This window comes from Notamacropus eugenii, chromosome 5 (assembly GCF_028372415.1).
Source record: "Notamacropus eugenii isolate mMacEug1 chromosome 5, mMacEug1.pri_v2, whole genome shotgun sequence".
NCBI lineage: Eukaryota > Metazoa > Chordata > Mammalia > Diprotodontia > Macropodidae > Notamacropus > Notamacropus eugenii.
Window position 1 is genome coordinate 342,118,617 of NC_092876.1, and position 23,768 is coordinate 342,142,384.

Consider the following 23,768-nt stretch of genomic DNA (forward strand, 5'->3'; position numbering starts at 1 on the left):
CACCCCAAATCTGCTTTTCTCATTGAATTCTTATTACTATACTCTTTAGAGCTGTTGAGTTCCTGAAGAGACACTTGTTTCTTCTCCATCATTACAATATTAGCACTGCGTTATCATATAGCTCCTCCTAATTGCCCAAATGAATTTATGTTTTTAAGTTTTTCCTGAGTCTTGTGCTTGCATGTCAAACTTCCTACTCAGTTCTAGGCCTTTCATCAGAAATGCCTGAAAGTCTTTTGTTCCATTAAAGGTAATTTTTTTTTCTTCTTATAGGATTTTCGGGATAAGTTATTCTTATTATAAGTACTTAGCTTTTGCCTTTAGGAATTTTGTATTCCATACTCTACTTTTGTTTTTAGTAAATGCTTCCAGGTCTTGTGTGATCCTTAGTGTGGTCCTTTGGTACTTGAATTGATTCTTTTTGGATGTTTACTTGCAATATTTTTTCCTCTGTGAAGTGCTAGATTTTGGCGATGGCAATCCTGGTACTTTTTGTATTTCTTACAGGATGAAATCAATGGATTTTTTTCTGCCTTTTTTTGATCTTTGATTATAATGCAAGTGGGCAACTTATATTTATGATTTGTTGAAATGTAATATAGACTTTTTCTTTCATCAAGTGATTCAGGAAGTCCAGTGATTCTTTCTTTGACTTGTTTCCCAACTCTGTCATTTTTCATCGCAGACATCACATGTATTTTTAAATTTAAAAAGTAATCTAATACTTGCTACTTGATGGAATAATTGACTTCTATTTGATCTATTCTAATTTCCAGGAAGTCTGCTACTTGAAAAAAGATTGCCATTTTCAGTTCTAAGTTATTTATTCCCCTGCCAATTCTTTCCTCCAGAGTTTTTTAACTTTTACTTCTTGCTTCATTTCTTCTTGAATGTTGTCCTTGTGGAAAATGCATTCCCTTCCCCACCCCACCCCCCCTTAAGTCTCTCCTTGCAGTTTTCTTGACATTCCTCACTACTAGGCTCGATTTGGGGACATGTTCAGATCTATAACAAATCTTTATTTTAGTGGAAATGTTCTTCAGTTTGTTCTCTCTAGCCTTAGTTCCTGAATTGGGGCTTTGTGGAAAGTTTTGCCTTCTAAAACATTTTTGAGTGGGGATAATGACTCTGCTTAGTTTTACCCTGGATCACCTGGATTCCTCAGTTAACCTCCACCTAGATTTTAGAGTTCAGAGCAATAGATCTTCAGGACACCCTCTGGCATCTCAGAACTCAATTCTCAGTGTCTGCACCAGGATGAAAGTCATCTGGTTAGAAAATATTCTAATAAGTTGAAATTTCATAAAGATAAATGGGAAGGCTTACATGGATTCAAAGAAATCACCTTCACATGTACCAGATGAGATCAGCTTCATAGCAATGTGTTCTGAAAAATTTCTTTGAGTTTTAGGAGATATCAAGATCATTATGAAACTACTATCTCAACCAAAATGGTTAAAGTGATTTGTTTCATTAGAAAAATGTGGGAGTATGATATGGAGGAAGAAGGAGATGATAGTTCTGAGATTCCCTGCTCTGACCAAACTAAATCTGGAATATTGTGTTCAGTCAATGATGATACATTTTGGGAAGAATGGTCATAAACTAGAGAAGACCCACAGGAGGTTAATTTAAACTTGACATTGGGTGAAACTGTGTAATAATCAGTGCTCTCCAAGAGTAGAATGGGATGCTCTATGAAGTGCTGGTTTCCTATCAAGTGAATGGCTGCTTGTCAGGTATATGATAGAGGGGATTCTATTCAGTGGCATGTTGAAATACTTGACCTGAGGTGACTTCCAGTTCTGAAATTCTATTATCCTATGACCTAGCACAACGTCTTTCACATACTCCAATACTAAGTGTGATCACTTGAGAAAATTCTTGACACCCTCTTACCTTAATCTTTTAAGGTATTTGGATCTTACATCTAGGACTGGAAAGGATCTCAGGGACCATCTAGACCAATCCCTTCATTTTACAGATGAGGACACTGAGGCTTATAGTAACTAAATGTTGTCTCTAAACATGTAGAGGTAATGTTAGAAGTAGGATTTGAGGGCCATATGTTTCAGGAATTAAATTTCTACAGTGGGAGAAAGTCTGGGACAACCTGCATCAGTGGATCCAGAGTAAAAAGCAGGACCAGGAGAACAATATATACAAGGCAATAACATTACAGAGACAACTTTGAAGTATAATCAATGCTGTGGGCAACCATGATGCCAGAGGGACATTGAAGAAGCATGCTATGACTTCCTGACAGACAGGTGATGAACTTAACATGCAAAATAAAAGATATATTTTTGTGGACATGGACCATATGGAGAGTTGTTTTTCTTGAAGGTGCATATTTCATATACAGGTTTCTAAAAAGATTTGTGTGTAGAGAAAGAGGGAGAAAAAAAGAAAAGAAACAAAAAGACAGAAAAAGTGGCATTGAAGCATTTTTTATATTGCATAGAAAATAACAAAAGAAGACCAGAAAGTATCACAGACAAGTAGAATACTTTGAAAGTCACATATTGAGATTGTTATATACTTGAACAGAAAAGCAGTTGTATACAAGAGAAGTTCAAATTTTTGTGTACAGTGCTCTTTTTTTTATTTAAAGAAAATCAAATTCTACTTTATTTAAGTTTTTTAACTGATATGCTCAACCAATAGTCAGAAAATTGAGTCAGAACGCTAACTGCAATAAGTGGAACAAATAAATGTTCCAAATATGGTACAGTGCATTACTAATAGCAACACATAACTTTTTAAAAACCTGTATAAAAATATTCTATCATCCTAAGTAGTAATTTGTTTGCATATGTAACATTAGTTGAGAATGGTTGCAAACTTAGAAGGCTTAAGCTCTTTTCATGATTATGACTCATCTTTGAGAACCAATTTTTTAGTAGATACTTAAATCTAAAATTTTATTAAATAAAAGGTTGCTACACTTATATAGTAATGTATAAGCTAAAGTTTATTTTTTATCAAGGAAGTCAGTATTTTATTAAGACAAGCTTCAAATCAGCAAAAGTTTCCTTAAATATGTCACATACTTCAAATAAATTTTCTTGCAGCCAAAGTCATCCATAATATGTACATAATAAACCACACACACATAATTTAAGTTATAGGAAATAAGTTTACTTATTTTGGGCAGATATTGTTAACTTAAAGTAGCATTCATCATTAACTTAACCTTAACTTTGTATAAATGAGATATGTTTCCTTTCTTACTTCTGTTTTGCTAATCACCATATCTCAGTGGCCTAATCAATCTAATATCATTTTACTGAATTTTAATGTTTTCTCTTATCCTCTGATTCTAAGCAAAATTGTTCATTAGCTTCTTGTGTTTCTAGGTCTATCGCATCAACAATGTCATCCAAGTATGAATCTCCAGCCTCTGATAATAAGTCTGTTCCATTTTCTTTATAATCTGGGAAGAAATTCTCTCCCTAATGTCACTCCTCAAAGTTTTCTTGAAAATCACGATCAACAGCCATAAAAGGAATGCCAGCAGATGTATAAAATAGTGTTAGTCCATATATAAAACAATTAGGATCATTTTCAGGTGTTAATTCTCTATATGTGAAAATAGCATGAATTCTACCCTAGTTACTTGACCAGAGTTCTACTAGCTTCATAACCAATTCTATTATAACTCTGCTGCAGTTTACTTCTAGGATAATCTTTCTAATTCTCTGAACCATTTCTTCCATCTCTGTCTTTCCCTTTTCCTTCCATGCATCTTCCAAAACTCATCCTGTCAGCCTCAGTAGTTTTACTGGACAGGTTAAATTGTTGCCCATGGGATTAGAAAAAAGGACAATCAGCAACTGCGAAAGAGCAACCTGAAAAATTTCTGCTCTTGCGACCTGCCCCTTTGTTCCCTTCATCTCTAGGTTAAGGTAAAGTTCACCCAAGTAGTACAAAAGAATGACATAATTTTCTGGCAGCTTCCTCCTCTTTGGCAGCCCGATCTTTGTGGTCACACTCTCTGCATCTTTTAAGTAGTAACTGCCAGAAATGTCTACTTTGTGGACTAAAGGTTAGATGAATAGACAAATAATTATACAATTCTGCCTATTTTTAAAAGATGTGTGGCACTATTGTGGACGGTTGGAAGATGAGTTCCACGAGGTCTTATAAAGTATCAACAATAGTGACCCAGTTATTAAGAGTTTCTTTAAATTGATAAATTTCAGTTTCAAAACTTCCTGGTTGTTCTGAAAAGTGATTTAAACACTCCTTTATGTATTCTCTAAGGATAGAATTAACCATCACATACATCTTTGTAGGAAAAATCTGTATAATTAGAAGTAAAACCTGATGGAGAAAATTCAGGGCATTTGAAGATGAATTTGAGATTAGTCTAGGTGCTACAACCACCTGGGGTTTAGTCATTGTTGAGGTACCTGGAAGATTTTATCTTGTGAACTAGGTGGAGCCCTCTTAGGCTTTGGACATTCTGCAGGAGACTTGCCTGGTCTCCAAAACATACTTACAATAGAAGAAAAAATGTGAACATGGGTATGGCATTAAACACAGATCAAATTTTCCAGAAAATATTTTAGGCTGCTAGGTGCCACAGTGGATAAAATAGAGGACTGGGAGACTGAGCTAGAATCCTGCATCAGACACTGCCCAAATGTAAAACCCTGGACTAATCACTTAACTTCTCTGGGTCTCAGTTTCCTTGTATGTAACAATAGCACCAACTATACAGGGTAGTTGTAAGGATTAAGTGAATTAGCATAACTAAAGTGTCTTACAATCCTTAAAGTGTTATGTAAATGCAAGTTATTGTTATTATTATAATCACAGTCTTTTACTGCACTTGAAGAGATAGCTGCCTTTACAGCTAAGAGGTCAAAGAATAGGAACAGGCAGTTTTCAAAAGAAAAAATGCTAGTTTTGAACAAACATAATAAAGAACACTAAAATATGAAAGAATACATTAGCAATGATCAAAGTGTCAGGTCAAAGGTTTCTTTTCACACTTAAAAACTGAAAAGATGACAAAAGATGAGAATAATCAATGTTGAAAGATGGGAATAATTAATGCTGGAAGGGCTAAAGCAAGATAGGCCCACTGATGCATTGTTTGTGGATTATCATTTGGTGGAGACATCCTGAAAAGTATTTTGAAACTGCAGTTTTTTAAAACAAACCTGACTCAAATTTCTATATGCTTTGACCCAATGATTCTGTTGCTAGACATATATCGCAGTGGAGTCAGTTACAAAAAGAAAGGTTGCATAAGCACAAAAAATTTCCTGCAGCACTTTCTGTGGCAGCAGAGCACCAGAAACAAAGTAGATTGCCATTGACTGGGGGATGCAGTATATGAATGCCATAGAGTATTACTGTGCTACAAGAAACTCTTAATATGAAAAGTATAGAGGAGCATGAGAAGACATAAACTGATACAAAATGAAGTAAGCAGAGCTGGGTAAACAATATACATAATGAATACAACAATATAAATGGCAAAGACAAAAATAGCATCAAAATAATCAAAATTTTGGGGCTGCTAAATGATGATGATCAATGTTGGCTCGAAGGAATAGATATGAGGTGACATCTCTCACCCTCTTTTTGCAGAGGTGGGGGGCCATGGATTAGAAACACTGCATATAATGTCAGATTTTTTCAATATTATTAGTTTTACTAAACTTTTTTCCACTTTAAAATTTTTTTACTATACGAATATTTCTTTCAGAAAAGGTGAAGAGAAGGCTATAAGAGAACATTTTGGTGATGTTAAAAGATATAATAAATAATTATTTTTGAGAAAGAAGAAACAAATAGTTTCTACCATCAAAGAGCTACCAGATAGAAGCAAGGCAAATGCAGAAGTGTGGAGATCAGCTATGTATGTTACTCTGGTCTAAGAGGGACTATGTGTAGGAGTTTGGGTCCTTGGGCCCAGTCATATACACTACTAGTATGTGCCAGTCCCCCATTACACTGCATGACTATTAGAGATTCATGATACATCACATTATAATTACGTTAGTCATTATATTGGTGTAAATTATTCAAACAAAATACCTTGTTTGAGGACAAATGTCTTGTTTGTTGAGTTTACAATAACATCAGACTCTTCCTTAGTGATGTCCCCAGAAGCAACCTGGAAGGTAAGGGATCCAATCTTCCTTTCATATACTCCCAATTCAGGGCTAGAAATAGTGTCAAGTAAATCTAAAGAGAAAAATAAGAACTCAAGGACCAAATATGACTTTGTGACTACGATTATCAGATTCCATTGTATGCCTCTCTCTTTCTCTTCCCTCTTCCCTTTAAAATAATCTCTCTACTTTTTCAAATACTCTTATGTTTAAAAGCTCTGGGTGAAAAATAGTTTAAAATAGCATAAAAGTCATACATAACACTAATTACATAACCAAACTGGATGAGCTATAAACATCTAGCTGGTTAAGTCTCCATTAATCTATATGGAAATGATTTTGACCAGTCTGAGAAAAATATTGGTCTCATTCCATATCATTCAATAAAATGGCTTCACACCAGATAACTTGATCTGACTCATGATTGATAAAAATCATTAGCGCTTAGCATAGAGCCTGGCACACAATAAGCACTTAATTTTAAAATGCTTGATTTATCTAACCATCATCTATATATCTAGTATTTCATATGATTAGAAATATTATACATGGTTTTATATCTTCCTATTACTTCTCTATTTTTAATACAAACAATCATGTTTGTCTGCATTTTGACTACCACTAAATTATTAGTAAACAATGGTAAAAAATTTTTAAGAAAATGACTTTACTAGACCTTGCATATCCCTGGTGTTGGAAACTCTGCCACTGCTAGTATTTCCATCAGTATATTTAGTGAATTCTCTTTCAAATGCCTGGAAAAAGAAATGCACCTACTGAATGTAGCAATTCTCAGTATAAATATGAATGAGATTTTTTAGAGAAGCATAGGCACCATGAAAATAAGGACATATCTCTATGGCTGGTGATTACAATGACACATTCCCAAGAGAAATTTCATTTCTGAAAGCTCATATAAAAAGCCCTAAAGGATGCTAGCAGTTAAGGAGCAGAGTCAGAATTTTATTCCAAAGTGTGCTGCAATAGAAGTGAAAAGATCTGACCTAGATTTGTGGCTTTTTGGCTTACTTCCTGTGTGATCTTTGACAAAGCACTTAACATCTTTGGGCTTCAAATTCATAATTTATAAAATGAAGAGTTGGACTAGACGACCTCCAATGACCCTTCTAGCTCTAAATCTATGATCATATAATTCAAAGATCATACATAAATCTTTAAGGAAGACTTAGAACATTTTTTTTGTATGGTTGTTAATAGGTTGGATTTCTTCCTTTCAGAAAATTCTTTCAGAAATGCTTGTTCAAATTCTGTGAACATTTAGTCATTACGTTCTTATTTATTTGGCTACCTTACTTGTATAGTATGGATATGACACTTTCATCAGAGACATTTATGGGAAAGTTTTATTTTTAAATTTTAACTAGTGCTGTCTTTGATTATACAAACTTTTTATTTTTATGTACTCAAATATGTGCGTTCTTTCTTCCATGGTTTTGAGCTTTTCCTCTAATTATAGTGGGGACAGTATTTTATTCATTGTACCTCTAATTTATTTATGATGTACCTTCTATATCTGCCATGTATCAATTTAGAACTTTTCTCTGTGTGTGGTATGAGAGGCAGTTCTTAAACTGATTTTGACCAAATTATTTTCTAATAGTCTGAGCAATTTTTGTTAAGTAGTGAGGCCTAATCCTAGTAGTTAAGACCTTTAGGTTTGTTGGTTTGTTGAACTACTGTATTTGTCTGTTTTTATATATATTGCATATGTCATCTGTTCTATTGGTCAATCTCTCTCTCTGTCTCTCTCTCTCTCTCTCTCTCTCTCTCTGTGTTTCCCTCTCTGTGTCTCTCTGTCTCTGTGTGTCTGTCTGTGTGTCTCTCTGTTTGTCTCTCTCTCGGTGGTTGTTGTTTCTGTGGTATGCAACTCTTTGTGACCTGATTTAGGGTTTTCTAAGCAAAGACCATTTCCTTCTACAATTCATTTTACAGATGAGAAGCTAACACTCAGGAGGGCTAAGTGACTTTTCCAGGATCACTCAGCTGGGAAGTGTCTGAGGCTAGATTTGTATTCATGAAGATTGATCTTCCTGATTCCAAGCCCAGTGCTCTATCCACTGCACCACTGTGATGATAATTTCAGGTTAATGGTGGATTAGAAGAAGAGTTAAAGATCTTCCCCACCCATTAACAGGCCTCAATACCTTTTGCTAATTTCTGTAGAGGCACTGGGTCAGAAGGCCGTGCCCCCTGACTCTGAAAAGTGTACAAATCTTCTGAGGTGATGTTGTATTTTGGGGCTGTTTTTGGAAGAAGGTTCCTGTGTCAGATGAGACTCTGGAAAGCCTCTAAGGAGACCCTTGGCTTTGAAAATCCAGATAGTGCTTTTCTCTCTGGTTACTACGTATGCATGGTCAGACAGTTGGATCTGTCTATTGATCTGTGATGTATATATTGTTCAATGTCAGGCGGCTGAAATCCCTGTCTGTTGATCTTTATCTCTCTGTATTTTCTCTGAAGTTCAGGGTGCTGACTTTTTCCCCTGAACTAAGTGAATGATACATGTGCTTGATTAAAGTGATTGCTGACACCTCAAAAGTTGCTTTCCTTGCAGAAAAGCAAATCTAAGAAACTATGATAGCAGGTCATCCTGTGCATGGCAGGGTGCTTGCTTTTAAAACCACTTAACTGCTCTGATCTTTTAACCAGTACCCAACAGTTTTGGTGATAGTGCTTTGATTCCTAGTTCAAATTCTGGTGCTGCTAAAGCTCTATTCTTCTGTTTTCTTCATTATCTTCCTTGAAATGAATTTTGTTAGTATTTTTCCCAAGTTCTATAAACTAATCCTTTTAGAGACTTCTTGGTTAACCACTGACCAAGCAAATAAATTTAAGGACTATGCTAATTTTCATTATATAGCCTCAGCGTACTCATGGATAGTTAATATTTTTCCAATTACTTAGACCTGTCTCTATTTCTCTAAAGGGTATACATTTTATTAATATAGTTCCTCTGTGTGACTTGATAGGTCAAACTGTCAAATATTTTACATAAGCTGTAGTCATTCTGAATGAAATTTCTCTTCTAGCGTGAAAGAAGGGTATTTGATAGGTAGTGTTTTCAAAGTGGATTTTTATATGCATGTGTTTATGTATATGAAAATGCATGTACATATATGTGTATACACATATTTATATACACATGTTTATACAAGATAACAATGTATATACTACATTTATACATATACACATTATATGCATTCATATATGTATTTATATATAAAATAGAGACATATATAAACACACATTCAAAATACTTTTCTATCCTGAAGCAGTTATAAGGTAGTGTTTCCATAAATTCCTCCATCTTTCCACATATTTATGTATAAATACTCACATACATATTATATGTATAACAAATATATTTTTATCTATGTATCTTATAAATACCATCTCTTAAGTCTTCTACCATCTCTTAGCCTTCAAGAGAAAAAGAGCATATACATTGATAGGTTGAAAACACATTTTTTAATTTTGCTAGAGGCATAGATTTAAAATCTTTTTGGCAACTGAATTCCAAGAAAATTCCACTATTACCTGAATGTTGTTAATATCACTGGGATGCAACAGAAAGCACACTTCTTTTAGCTTCTTCAAAGACGCTGAATTACTTAATTTGAACACCTGGGAAAGGATTAATTCTGCAAAAATGGTTTTTGGAAATCTCAAATTTCCTGTTCCAATTGCTGGAAAAGTGATTGATGTTAAAGATAGGGAGGCAGTGGTTAACAGGCATTCAGTGATAATGTCTTCCATGATCTGAAAAATAGCAAATATTTTCATGTAAATCAGATACTAGCATAAGAAATGGGGGATGCTGCCAAAGGAGAATTAGGTGTGCTCTCATGCCTGAAAGGACACTCAACTGTCAATTGGTCTTTAGGGGTGTGTAAGTGTTGGAGAATGACACATGTAATAGCTAGTGATAAGAGGAAGAAGAGAGAAATAGAACTTTTAATAACTCTGACTTAACTCGTTTTCTTACTGCTTTTGTGAAGAACTAAAGGAGTTAGAAGGGAAAAGGAAGAAAGAAGAAAGAATGGTTCAGAGCAGCCACCTCAGAGGACTGACTTAGTGGTGAGCTCCATCTATTACTGCTTAACTGACAAAAATATCTGACAGATAAGATATATATGATTGAGATTCATAAATTCCTTCAGTCTAAACAGAAGACAAAAATATGAGAGAAAAACCCAAAACCTTCAAAAGAAACAGTTGAATGATAGAAATGTGTCCTACCTAGATGCAGGGAAGAGCCTGCACACTACCTTCTGAGACCACTACTTCAACTTATGTAATAGTGAGAGGTAGTGATGGTGGTGCCTGTCTCACATCAACAGGAAAAAAATGAAAAACAAAACAAAACAAAGAAACAATAAATTCATTGGCTCTGAAAGAAGCCACAATGTGCTGCCTTTCCATCTGCCCATCTGCTTAATTTTGGTACAGAAAGCAAGGAAAAAGATTTCATGATGGTTTCATGAATTCTTCTTCAAGAAGAAACAGAGTGGGACCAAAGTGAATCTAGTTATCAGAATTAAGTCTGAATCTGTTCCAAGGTTCTGATGAACTAGAAAATGCAGTTAGTCAGAGTGACTTTTGTGTGTGTGTGTGTGTGTGTGTGTGTGTGTGTGTTTATGTGCATGTTTAAAATATTTTATTTATTGAATGAACAATTTTAAATACATGCAAATAAACAAGTGTTAAAAACCTGGAGAAAAAAGAAATAGAATAATTGAGGAAAATTCAAAGTACCCTCCAGAGAACTCCAAAGGTTTTGAAGGTGAGAGGAGTACAAAATTAGGAATAAATTAAAACTCCAAAAAGCTGTATGCCCACATCACTGACTCTGCCATTCTCCTCATAGCTCATATGCCCTTCTTTCCTTCATGTAATATGACCAATACCAATAGTACAGTTATTACTACAAATAGCTTATGACTTTATGTTCTTTACGGTTATTGACAGAGTTAATTTCATTGCTGTATATACAACAATGATGGATTCTCCTGTGACTGCTAGTTTGAGTTCCAAAGACACATTTAAGCCATGATGATGCTGAAATAAAATTATGCATGCCTCCAAATTGGCTGGAGATAGCATCATAATAATGATGATGACGATGGTGATGATGATAACAAGAAGAAATGATTATAATGATTACATTTTGTAGCACTTATGGTATGCCAGGAACTGTGCTAAGTGTTTTACAAATCTTAATTTCATTTGATTCTCACAACAACCCAGGGAGGTAGGTGCTATTATTAATCCTTAACTTATGGATGAGGGAACTGAGACAGGTATAGATTCAGTGACTTGTCCAGGGTCAAATAGCTAGTATGGATCAGGAGTCAGAGCAGAACTCTGGTCTTTCTAACTCCAGGCACAGCATTCTCTCTCCATTGCAATACTTAGCTGCCAACTCTTCTGCTTTCATTGAAAGCTATTCATAATCCAACTGCAGGGTATATTTCTAAGCTTACTGGATATGATACCCTTTCATATACTCTGTAGCCAAACCAGACTACTGTCTGTTCCTTGTGAATGACAATAAATCTCTCACTTCCATGACTTTGCACAGGCTGCCTCTTCATGCGTGGTGTACACCCTTAGCTCATCTCCATTTCAAGGAATCCTTAGCTCCCTTCAAAATTCAGCTCAAATGCCACCTTCTGTGTGAGGCATTCTTGGGCCTTTGCTGCTGGTTCCCCTTCGTCTCCAAATTACTTTCTATTTTCTTTCTTTACACTTTCTGTTTACTTACACACATACATGTGTATTACATTCTCCTGATAGAATGTAAACATGTGAGGGCAAGGACTGTCTAATATTTGTCGTTGTATTCCCAGCATCCAGCACAATATCTGGCATACAGTGGGTGCTTAATAAATGCTTGTTGATTGAGAGCTTTAACATTTCTCTACCTTTTGTGATTTCCCTGCTCCATTATCCCAGGCAGGAGCCACCACATGGAGCACAAATTTGCAGCCCAGATTATAGCCTTTTGTCAGGAGAACATGGCCTGTTTTCACTGATGTTTCTCCAAATGTACTTAATTCTTCCTGGAGTTCTGAGCCAGCTTTCCTCAATAAGGCCAAAGAAAGTGGCCCATTGTCAAGACGAAGATCCAAAGAGATGGAATTTACAATAACATCTGTCTAAAATAAAAACAAATCATGTTAACAAAATCACATCAATAAATCTTCATGTGCAAAGCAATGTGAAAGATGCCAAGATGTATACGAAATAGTTCCTATCTCCAGAAAGCTTACAGTCTATTTGAGGAGTTAAGACCAACATGTAAAATTTAAGTTGAAGTCAACATATAAGTAAAGACATAGAATGGTATAAACTTAATTGCTTAAAAATTATTCCACTAATAATTGCTATTGTATAGAGGAAGGGAAGGGAAGAAGGAAAGGAAAAAGCTTTTATTAATAAAAGCTCCTATTATGTGGCAGGCACTGTTTTAAGTGACTTGCAAATATCTCTGATCTTCACAACAGCCCTTGGAGGGAGATGCTATTATTCCCATTTTACAGTTAAGGAAACTGAGGCATCTCATCTTCTATAGGAAATCTTTCCCTACCTGGAACCAAGTAGGCACTTAATAAGTATTTATGGACTAACTGAGGATGGCAAGGGTTAAGTGACTTTCCTGGGTGCACAAAGGTAGTAACTGTCTGAAGTCAGATTTGAATTCAAGTCTTCCTAACTTTAGACCCAGCACAGCAACTGCTGAGTCACCTAGCTTCCCCTGACTCCCTGCTACCTCCACCCAGCCCAACAGTAGACTGCTGAAATATAAAGTAGCATCACCTCCCACAGTGGAGGGAAGCCATGAACATTTCCCTTCCCCAACTAACTCTCATTGTCCCATTGTCCAGCATCAACTGCACTCAAGATACCCACTGTCATCTGGACACTGATTCTCATGGTATTTATCTCTGTGGAATGCAATCCAGAGCCCAACTCCACTCTAATCTTTCCATACACTGTCTTCTTGCCAGGGGACCATCCATTCTATCATTACTCATCAGGATCTTTGAGTTTTGCCACTCAACCTACTACTTCTCTTGGCTAAATACTACCTGAGTTTTCATTCTGCTATGAACCAAATAGTATAATAGTGACCTAATATGAACCCTCATTTATTTGTTCTTTCCCACGTTAGAATATCAACTCAATGAGAGCAGAGACTCTCTTGATTTCCTATTTGTGTTACAAAACTGAACACAGTGCTTTGTACGTAGTGCTATAATAAATGCTTTTCCGTTCCATTCCATCATTTCAGACTGGATAACCTGGGGCAGCTTCGTGGGATTTGAGCTGGGCCCTGAAATAGTAGCACTTGTTAATCAGATGAATACAAAGGGAAAAGGTAAGAGTAATATATTTTTAGGTGAAGGGCTTGAGTTTTAATCTTTTCAAATAAAAAAAAATATATATATAAGAACAAAAGCAAATCTTTAACAGACATGTGTTCCAAAGAAAAATTTAAATGTTAAAAAAACATATGAGAAAAACACCATTATTTTAATAAGAAGAAACAGACTTCATTCCCATCATTGAAAAGTTGATGTAAAAAAACTGTGAATGTTGGAGTCTCTGTGGGAAGCAATGCATACTGATAGGATAAGGGGAGTTAGATATTTCCAAACATATGGGAAAATAATTTGCAAATATGTGAAAACAGACAATAAACTGTTCAGACCTTTTGTGCTAGCAAAATTATTGTTGGGTTGAGACCTTATGGAGGTCTTAAATTCCAAACAGAATATAGTAATCATAGCAGCAATCTTCCTGGTAGCAAAAAAAGGGGGGAAGAAACATTTGAGTAATAAGGATCCTATGAATATAATAGAATATTATTATCTCATAAGAAGCAACAAAAATGAGGAATTATTTTTAAAAAATACTTAGCATTTATGGGAGCACTTTACAAATATCTCATTTGATCTTCACAACAACTCTGTGAAGCAAGTGCTCTTACTATCTCTACTTTAGGGATGAGTAAATTGAGGCAGATAGTGGTTAGGTGGCTTGCTATTTCTTGCAAATTCCTTGCTTGAGGGTCTATTTGAACTCAGGTCATTTTTACTTCAGAGGCAGTTCTCTATCCACTGTGTACTTAGGTGCCTCAAGTAAAACATGGTAGGACTTTTATCAACTAATGAATAACGAAGAAAGAACAAAACTGAACACAGAGCTTTGTACATAGTGCTATCATAAATTCTTTTCCATTCCATTCCATCATTTCAGATTGGATAACCTGGGGCAGCTTCGTGGGATTTGAGCTGGGTCCTGAAATAGTAGCTGGAGAAAGGTAGTGGGTAAGGAGAGTAATGCAAAAATGGAGAAAGGAAGAAAAAGAAAGCATTGATGAAACATTTAAGAAAACTTAGACGTAAGTTTAGATGTGGAGGGAGACAAGCAGGGTTGTTCTGTTATAATAGTGCTAAATGTAATATACCTTTTTTAAAAATATCAGCTAAATTACACATAAGAGAAGTTCACAGCTTCATATATAATTTTTTGTGTCTCTATGTCAACCTGCTAATGTTCTTTGCTACTTTTGAAGTTGTTAATGAAGAAGAAAAACAATTTTTAAAGAAAAACTAAAAAATCTGACTGGGGCAGCTATATGGCTCAGTGGACAGACTGGTGGCCCTAGAGTCAGGAGGACCAAAGTTCAAAACCAATCTTAAACACTAGCTGTATGACCCTGGGCAAGAGGTTTAACTCTGTTTGACTTAACTTCCTTTATCTATAAAATGAGCTGGAGAAGGAAATGGCAAACCACTCCAGTATGTTTGCCAAGAAAACCCGTAAAAAGGTCATGAAGAGTGGGACATGATTGAAAAAATGGAACGACAATAAAAAATATGACCTGCTTTTTAACAAAAAAAATGTTTCCTTCTCTAGAATAGATACTTTCTAGATAAAGCTGGGCAACTAGGTAGTCAAGTGGATAGAGGGCAGGACATGGAGTCAGAAAACTCATTTTCCTGACTTCAAATCTGGCCCCAAACAATTTGCAGTTGTGAGATCAAGTTACTCAACTCATTTGCCTTAGTTTTTTAATCTTTAAAATGAGTTAGAGAAGGAAATGGCAAATTACTCCAATATCTTTGCCAAGAAAACCCCAAATGAAATCACACAACTGAAAAACGACAAAACTAGATAAAGTCAGCTCTTGGTTAGTTGCAACAATGGAAAGGGATTCATGTCGGATCATGTAAAATTTCTCTATGAAGGCAGCATGGTATCATGACTAGGCCAATGGATTTGTAGATAGGAAGAACTATGTAGAAATCTGCCTTCAACACTTATGAGCTATATGACCCTGGGCAAGTCAATGGACTTATATTCAACTTCCACATGCTAAAGGGAGTAGAATTTTAACCTTAGACTAAATCTGCATTAACTTTACAGAGATCATATGCTAAAAGTATATATGATCCCAGTTACATATGAATCAGGTCACTTAAATTTCAAAATAATCTTCAGTGGCATTTGGTAAATGGTAATACCCACCTGCACATCCTGAACATCCCCTTTCATCAAGTTGATGCTTAGCTGTTCACTGGTTTGGATAGAGTCCAACACATTAATAAGTTCAGTACTTTTTCTCAAGGTGGTTTTCTGGTTTTCTAATGGTGTACAGGACAGTGAATTGGTACTAGAAAATGCATCTTTAAAAATGGTCCTCACTGCTTCGTATAAAGCCTGAACTGTCTCCTCAGATGAATCAACAAGGTGAATCTTTTTCAAGCTATGTTTCTTCTGGGAGTTCTGGAAGTTTTCCTTGATGGACAGAATGATGGTCTCTGCACACTCTTTTAAGGGGAAGCCAAACACCCCAGAACTGATAGCTGGGATGACTATTGAAGTGTGCCCATTAACTCCACCTAGATAAAGAGACTCAGTGATAGCATTTTTTAGTAGCTGTACACATCTGTGAGCATGTTCTTGTGTCCACCTGGGGCCAACAGCATGAATCACTTCCTTATATGGGAGCTGTCCAGCAGTTGAGACAACAGCACAGCCAGGAGGAATCTTGCCCCTTTCCTGGATTATCTGGTCACAGGCCCTCTGTAGCTCTGGGCCTGCTGCTTTAGAGAGTGCAGCTGCCAGGCCTCCATAGTGCTGTAGGTCCTCATTTGCTGCATTCACCACCACATCTGCTGAGAACTGGGTTAAGTCACCTTTCTGAACAGTTAATAAGATGCCAGATTCTAAGGTTATCTTGCAATGGACCTTCTGGCCATCGGTTCTGCCTCCACTGTTCTCATCTCTATCTTCTTGTAGCCAGACTAAACAATTATACCTCTCTTTGACTTGCTTTGTACAATAATCTTCTTTGTCTTTGAACAAGTATTTGGCTGCTGGTTTATCAATGATAAAATTTCTAACATATAATGAATCTAATGTTTCTTTAACCATGGACATTCCTCTTACCACTTCTCCTTTCGGACCATGCAGTGAAATGCCTCTTTGCTTGCCCAGGGTTTTGAAATCAACCTTCACTTTTTTTTTCTTTAGTTTTTTCCAGATTTGTTTTTTCTCCTCCTTCATATACTGGATAACTCCTAGAGAGTTCACAGAGACAAACTCCTGTACTTCTGCATTTTTTTCTATAAATTCATGAAGTTTCTGATAGCCTTCACATACTGGACTAACACAACCAGCAATGATTATCTGAACACCAGTGTCTGAATTTTGCTGTTCTATTATCACAGTCCTTGAGGAACAGTTGTATTTCTCATTTAATTCATCAGTGAGTTTTTTCCACCGAAAATCATTAAGAATTCCACCTTCTACCACACTAATGCATTTGAAGTCCAAGACTCTTTTCATATGTTCTTCAGCTTCTGAAAGAATTTGGAGAGAGGAGCCATACAGCACAACTGCTTCACCTTCCAACTCATAAGCAGCAGGAATTTTCTCTGCTCCAAAAAGAGATTTAGAGAATGTCTCACAGTTTACCTGCTGCAGAAACTGAACGATCTGAGGAGGAACATGGAGGGATTTCTGAGCCAAGCTATGCATCTTCTCCAGAATTTCACTCTTTGCTTTGTACACATCTGTAGCCAATCCACTCAGACAAATGCTCTTTGTGAATGCATTGTAAGTGACTTGCAATTCTGGGTATTCCTTGTGGAGAGTCTCTTCTAACCCATTCTTGCATAAAATGGAAAATCTTCCAGGACACATGTTCCAGTTCTCACTTATGCTTTGCTTTTCCCTTTCTATATTTTCAATGAACCTTTCTATTAGAGTCCTCATTTGTGGTTCAATTCTTTGCACATCCTCCAGTCTCCCTGCTATGACCACTGTCTCCTGAAGCTTATCAAATTCAATAAAAATGCTCTTATTTTCCATGCTGTCTCTAATGGCTTCCCACATCACTGCATCTACATTATACTTCTTAACCTGATATTCAGACATGAGGCAAGAGAATCTCATGGAAACATCCTCACTCCATGTCTTGATTATGTTGCTGCTTGTTCTCCTTTGGCTGACCAAGGTGGCTGAAGGACTTAGTATAATTTTTGAGTCTTTACCATTGGGTCTAGGCCATGTTAGCTCACAATGATTGCTCTCCATGGTGCTAGTTATCTCTCCAATTATTTGATCATCTTTCTGTAAGAACTTCAATAGATAAGGGTCCACTGGTATTGTTAATGTTTCTGGTAGCTTCACTGGTGGCTTTGCCTTTCCATATAAAGCAGTACCCAAACTATGGTAGTATGGGAACATCGAAATGGGATTGCTTTTGAAGAGGAGATTCTTTGTCAATATGGTTTTAACAACTAAAAGAAAAATAAATAAATAAATATAAATTTTACAGCTCCTAAAAGTTTAATTAAATGTGTTGCATCTAAATTCAGGTAGAATTTGTCTTTGTATTGAAATTGTGAAATTTATTGCCATTATTCTAAAATAGTGCTCACTTTAAAGAGACATACTAATGCAACACAATTATTCCACTTAAAGAATGAGCTATATTCTCCCAATATTTATTTTAAAATGGAATTCTCTCAAGGGATTATTTTCCTGTTCAAGCCCATTAAAACACTGAGGAGTTAGGGTTTACTCTGTAAAAAAATTGGCTATTTTGATATAAAAAATATTCTTTTTAACAACATTTTTAAATAAAATTTTGAGTTCAAAATTTTATCCCTCTCTCCTTTGCTTCCCTGTTCTCTAAAAGACTTGGCAATTTGATCTACTTTATCTATGTACAATTATGTAAAACACATTTCCATAATAGTCAAGTTGTAAAAGACAAAACAGTTTACAGGATAAATACAGTTTGAAAAATTTAAAAAAACAACAAAAAAGTGAAAATAGTTTGCTTCATTCTGCATTCAGTTCTTTCTATGGGAGTGGATAGCATTTTCCATAATGAGCCTTTTGAAATTTTCCTAGAACACTGCATTGCTGAGAAGATCTAAGTCAATCATATTTGATCATCACAAAATATTACTGTTACTGTGTACAGTGTTCTCTTGGCTCTGCTCACTTCAATTTGCACCAATTCATGTAAGTCTTTCCAGGTTTTTTTCTGAAATCTACCTGCTTATCCTTTCTAATAGGACAATAATATTCTACTACATTCATGTACCACAAATTGTTCAAGCATTCCCCAAATGATGGACTTTCCTTCAATTTCCACTTCAAAAAAATCATTCTTAAGAATGCAATAAGTATTCCCGTACTTGTTTAAAGGGAAATCAATCATCATCCAAAAAGATGAATGCAGTGAAATTCAAAACAAAAATAATATATTAAGAAACAAATTAAAAATGCCACAGTATCTGGTGGAACATCACAAATTCTGGCTGTATATGATCATCCACCCTAAGCACTGCCTAATGGAATGCTTTGCTCTCAAGGCAAATTCGTGGTTGAATTTTTCCACCTTCACACTTCTCTGTTTACACATAAGTTAATTGTCTTCTTTATTTTGTGCTCCCCCAAGATCATGCAGATGGTCAATAACAGAGGTGTAGTTTGAAACCAGGTCCTTTAGCTCTGTGTGTAGTATCCTTTCTCCCAACCATGCTGCCTTCCTCTCCTGAACCTGTTAGCCTTTTCCACACATGTTTAGAGAGTAACCTACATTTCTTACTGTGATAATACCCAAAGAGATAATAGTACTTAAAGGCTGAAGTGGTTCATTCATTAAACATTTATTGTGTCTACAGGCACAAGATACTGGACCATGATCTTATTCAGGGCAAGAGATCCTAAGGCTCTGACATCATTGTTACATTATGCAAAGCTCATTTCAAGTCAGGGACTTGGAATCAGCAGGCCTGGGTTTGAGCTCCAGCTCTGACTCCAACTATCTTTATTTTCTCATTTGTCAAGTGGTAAGTCTCAATACTTTTGAAATTACTTCACAGGTAAGAATAAAAGAGAGTCCTCTATAAACTCCAAAGTGCTAGGTAAATGTGAGCTGGTATTATTATGTGTGATGATAATAATAAAGAAAAGAAAAATATCTTCTGAATAGAAGATATTCGTCAGACAGATCCCAATATAATGACTCATTTAAACAATAAATGCCAATAATACCAATGCCAATGATAATAAAACACCAATGAAATGTCAGTTATTTAAAAAAAAACCTTGGTTGGGTCAAATTTTGAGGCTCTTAGAATTTCTCGAGTAGAATCCAGAAGTATTCACTGTTGCACATTAGCCAACAATGGAGTTCATTAATTAGGAGGCTAATTAATAAGCACTTGAGTTAACACAGGCAACACAGGAGGCATAGATCCCTCTGTAAGTGTTGGAATGTGGTAATGTGACCAAAAGTGAATTTATGATTTCACAAAATTCTTAAAAGTCAAGGATTCTGCTGAGATACAGTTCTGCTGCAAGTGTAGCTTCAGCTGAATTTCACAATGTCTTCTCAATATGATTCTGAACTTCCTTAGGCACATCTGTGTTAGGCACCACGGTCAACAATTAAGTGTGGCAGACCTCTGTGCAGAGGTACATGGTATATGCTTGGCACAGTACCACAGGTAGTTAGGGTATTTTGGGGTGAATGTGACTGGTTTTTGCAAAGGGATTTAGAAGCAGTATCAAATTATAGATATGATATTGGCCTCCTTGTACTTCTACCAACAAGGCACTCCATCTCTCAGCTCTGGGCATTTTCCTTTGCTGTCTGCCATGCTTAGAATGCTCTCTTTACTCTTCTCTGCGTACTGGCACCCACAGCTTTCTTTAAGTCCTAACTAAAATCCTGTCTTCTACAGGAATTATTTCCCAGTATCCATTAATTCTAGTGCTATCTCTCCATTGCTAATTTCTTATTTATCCTACACATATCTTGCTTGTACACTGTTGCGTGCTTGTTGTTTTCTCTGTTAGACCTTGAGTTCCTTAAGAGCAGGGATTGTTTTTGCTTTTCTTTGTATCCTCAGCACTTAGTAGGTGGTTATCCTGGCACATAGCAGGTGCTTAATAAATACTGATGGATACACTGAACACTGACATAGGAGCAGAAAACTCTTCTGAATGGAAAGTGTTGAAGCTTTTCTGCTGACACACACATTACTTCTAGGTCAGTCACTAGCTATCCTTAGAAGCCCAAAAAGAAGTTCCCAGTTGGTAATCATTTAGGCTTCTTCTCCCCTCTTCTTCATTTCCTGTCATTCACACACCTTTTGCCACTCTCTCCTTCATCCCTGTCTCACATGATGAAGTAGACATTCCTTCCCAAGGCTTACTTCTCCATTTATATAAGAGATCTCATTTCATTCCATCTACTCTATCAGATTGCATTCTCTCTTGTCCCCACTCTTCCACTTATTTTCATTCTCACCGTGTCTACAGGTTCATTTGCTACTGCCTACAAACGTGGATTTTTCTCTTCCCTCCTGAAAATATTCTCCCCTCAACTGACTCTTCCTCACGGCTGTCCCATATCTCTTCTTCCTCTTGTATCTAATCTCTTCAAAAAGGCTCTCTATAATAGACGCCTACAATTTCTCTCCTCCCACTCTCTTCTAACCCTCTTATGATTCAGCTTCTGGTCTTATCATTCCACCAAAAGGACTCTCCAAAGTTACTGATGATCTCTTAGTTGCTGCATCCATTGACCTTTTCTCTATCCTCATTCTCTTTGACCCTGTTAACCACTCTCTTCTTCTTGAGACCTTTTCCTCTCTAGGTTTTTGGGACACCATTTCACCCTGGTTTGCATCCTCTCTATCTGCCCACTCCTCTGTCGCTTTAGCTGGATCCCTTTCCAGTTCACATCCTCTAACAGGGCTGTCCTGGGCTCTTTTCTTATCTCCCTCCATACTTATTTCATTTGGTGATCTCATAAGTTCCCATGGATTCACTATGCTGATGATTCTCAAATCTGCCTATATTGCCCCAAATTCTCTGTTGCCCTCCTATCTCACATCTCCAACTGCCTTTTGGACAACTCAAACTGAATGTCCAGTAATCCTATTAGACTCAATAACATGTCTAAAAGTGATTTCACTATTCCCAAACCTGAACCATGCCCCCCTGCTAGCTTCCCACATTGTAGATGACAATACCACCTTCCCTGTTCCTCAGGCTCAAAAGTTAAAAGTCTTCTTGGAGTCCTCACTATCTCTCACCCACCCAACCAAATCCAAGATGTTGCCAAGACCTCTTGTTTTTAACTTTGTAATATCTCTTGAAAAGCACCCCTTTTCTCCTCTGCTTCTGCCACCACTCTGGGGCAGGCCCTCATCACCTCATTCCTGAACCAGGCAGTAGCCTACTGGTGGGGTCTGCCTGTCTGAAGTCTCTCCCCACTCCAATCCATTCTCCATTTCACCACTGTGATTTTCCTAAAATGTAGGTCTCATCATGTCATTCCTCCCACCACACACAGTAACCTCCAGTGGCTCCCTATTGTCTTCAGGAACAAACAGAAAATCCTCCATTTAGCATTCAAAGCCTTTCATGACATAGTCCTCTCCTACCTTTCCTTCTTACTCCTTATTCTGCAACATGTACTGAATGTTCCTTAGACAAGATATGTCATTTCTCAGCTCCTGGCCTTTTGTCTGGCTGTCCCTTATGACTTGGAATGCTCTCCTTCCTCATTCCCATCTACCAACCTCCCTGATTTCCTTTAAATCCCAACAAAATTCCCTTCTTTGACTGGAAGCCTTCTTCATCCTTTCTTAATTTTATTTCTTTTCATCCTATATATAGCTTACTCTGTATATATTTACTTGCAAGTTGTCTTCTCATTTCTGTTACAAGCTCCCTTAATGCAGGGACTATTTTTTGCCTGTTTTTATAGCCTCAGTGCTTAGTACAGTGCCAGGCACAGAGTACACAGTTAATAAATTTTATTACTAGATTAACTTTTCATTACTTTTTAGGATTTTCATGAATTTAGAGCATTGTCCTATGCTCAAAATACCTCCAGGTGAACTGGCAGGATCCTTTACTGTTCTGAAGAGGAACTAGATCTTGGGAAACTTTACATGGCCACAAATGTAACATACAGGGTATAACTTATCCTGGGACTAGAAAAAAGGCCATTTCTGGAATCTTTACTAGGAAACCTTGATCAAACTGTACATAGGGATTCCCACATTACAGGTAGCAAGAGAATGTATAAGGGAAAAAGTGATACCAAATACTTTCTAAGATGCCATCCAACTCAAGAATCCTAGGATTGTTTAATGCACATACAGTGTGATATTAGGGTCCAGGACACCTGGGTTGTAGTGCAAGGGCCAACAATGGATAACTGTGACATGAGACAGGTAAAAACTGCTCTTGGTATTCTTTATTTGATTTGCCAAAGAAGGTCATTGTCTTTCACTAAGGTTCCTCATGGTGCTAAAATATCAGGGTTTTTTATACCTTTTTGTTATTATTTAGTCATTTTCAGTCATGTACAACTCTCCATGACCCCTTCCAGGGTTTTCTTGACATAGACACTGGAATGGTTTACCATTTTCCTCTCCAGCTCATTTTGCAGATGAGGAAACTGAGGCAAACAGGGTTAAGTGACTTGCCCAAGGCCGCACAAGTAGTAAGTGTTTGAGGCCAGATTTCACCCAGCCAGGTCTTCCAGACTTTGGTGCACTATGGGGCCACCTAGTTGCCTCTGAGGAATAGCTAATTAAAAAAATAACTGTACTGGGTCATTTATGATGAAACAATAGGGATAGGACTGAACCTGTGATTTCTTTGATATAGAAAATACTTAGATGGAGAAATTCCCCCTCCCAATATAGGTTGGCACCTTCTTTGCAATTTATAAACTTAGAAGGTCATCTGGTTCACTGAGAGGTTAAGTGACTTACCCAGGGTCAAACAGCCAGTATGTCTTACAAGCTAGACTTAAAGTACTTGGAAGTCCTTAAAAAAAAGGGAATAAGGTGATCACTGGAGATAATTTTCTAAAACATTTCCCTTCTGTCCAGAATTGGTAGGGTGAGATGGAAATAAAAAGCTGACCTGCATATGCTACAGCAGTATGCCTAGAATGAGTTTATGCAAAAGAGATCTAAGTCTCTTCCCCTTGTGGAAGCAAACTGCATTAATGTCAGTATCAAAAGACACTGAAGGATAATATAATCAGTGTTC

At 36.6% G+C, this 23,768-nt stretch overlaps 1 protein-coding gene and 1 pseudogene across 1 annotated transcript in view; both read right to left on the reverse strand.

Annotated features, from left to right (window-relative positions):
• Positions 1 to 23,768, reverse strand: part of LOC140506522 (protein mono-ADP-ribosyltransferase PARP14-like) — an 81,061-nt gene that overhangs the window by 32,997 nt on the left and 24,296 nt on the right. The window contains exons 6-10 of the mRNA XM_072613794.1: positions 15,690 to 17,968; positions 12,077 to 12,310; positions 9,690 to 9,911; positions 6,808 to 6,886; positions 6,055 to 6,204 (exon numbers count right to left, since the gene is read on the reverse strand). Coding sequence (XP_072469895.1) covers positions 6,055 to 6,204; positions 6,808 to 6,886; positions 9,690 to 9,911; positions 12,077 to 12,310; positions 15,690 to 17,968 — 2,964 coding nt within the window. The remainder of the gene's footprint in view (positions 1 to 6,054; positions 6,205 to 6,807; positions 6,887 to 9,689; positions 9,912 to 12,076; positions 12,311 to 15,689; positions 17,969 to 23,768) is intronic.
• Positions 952 to 6,047, reverse strand: LOC140506524 (polyadenylate-binding protein-interacting protein 1 pseudogene; annotated as a pseudogene).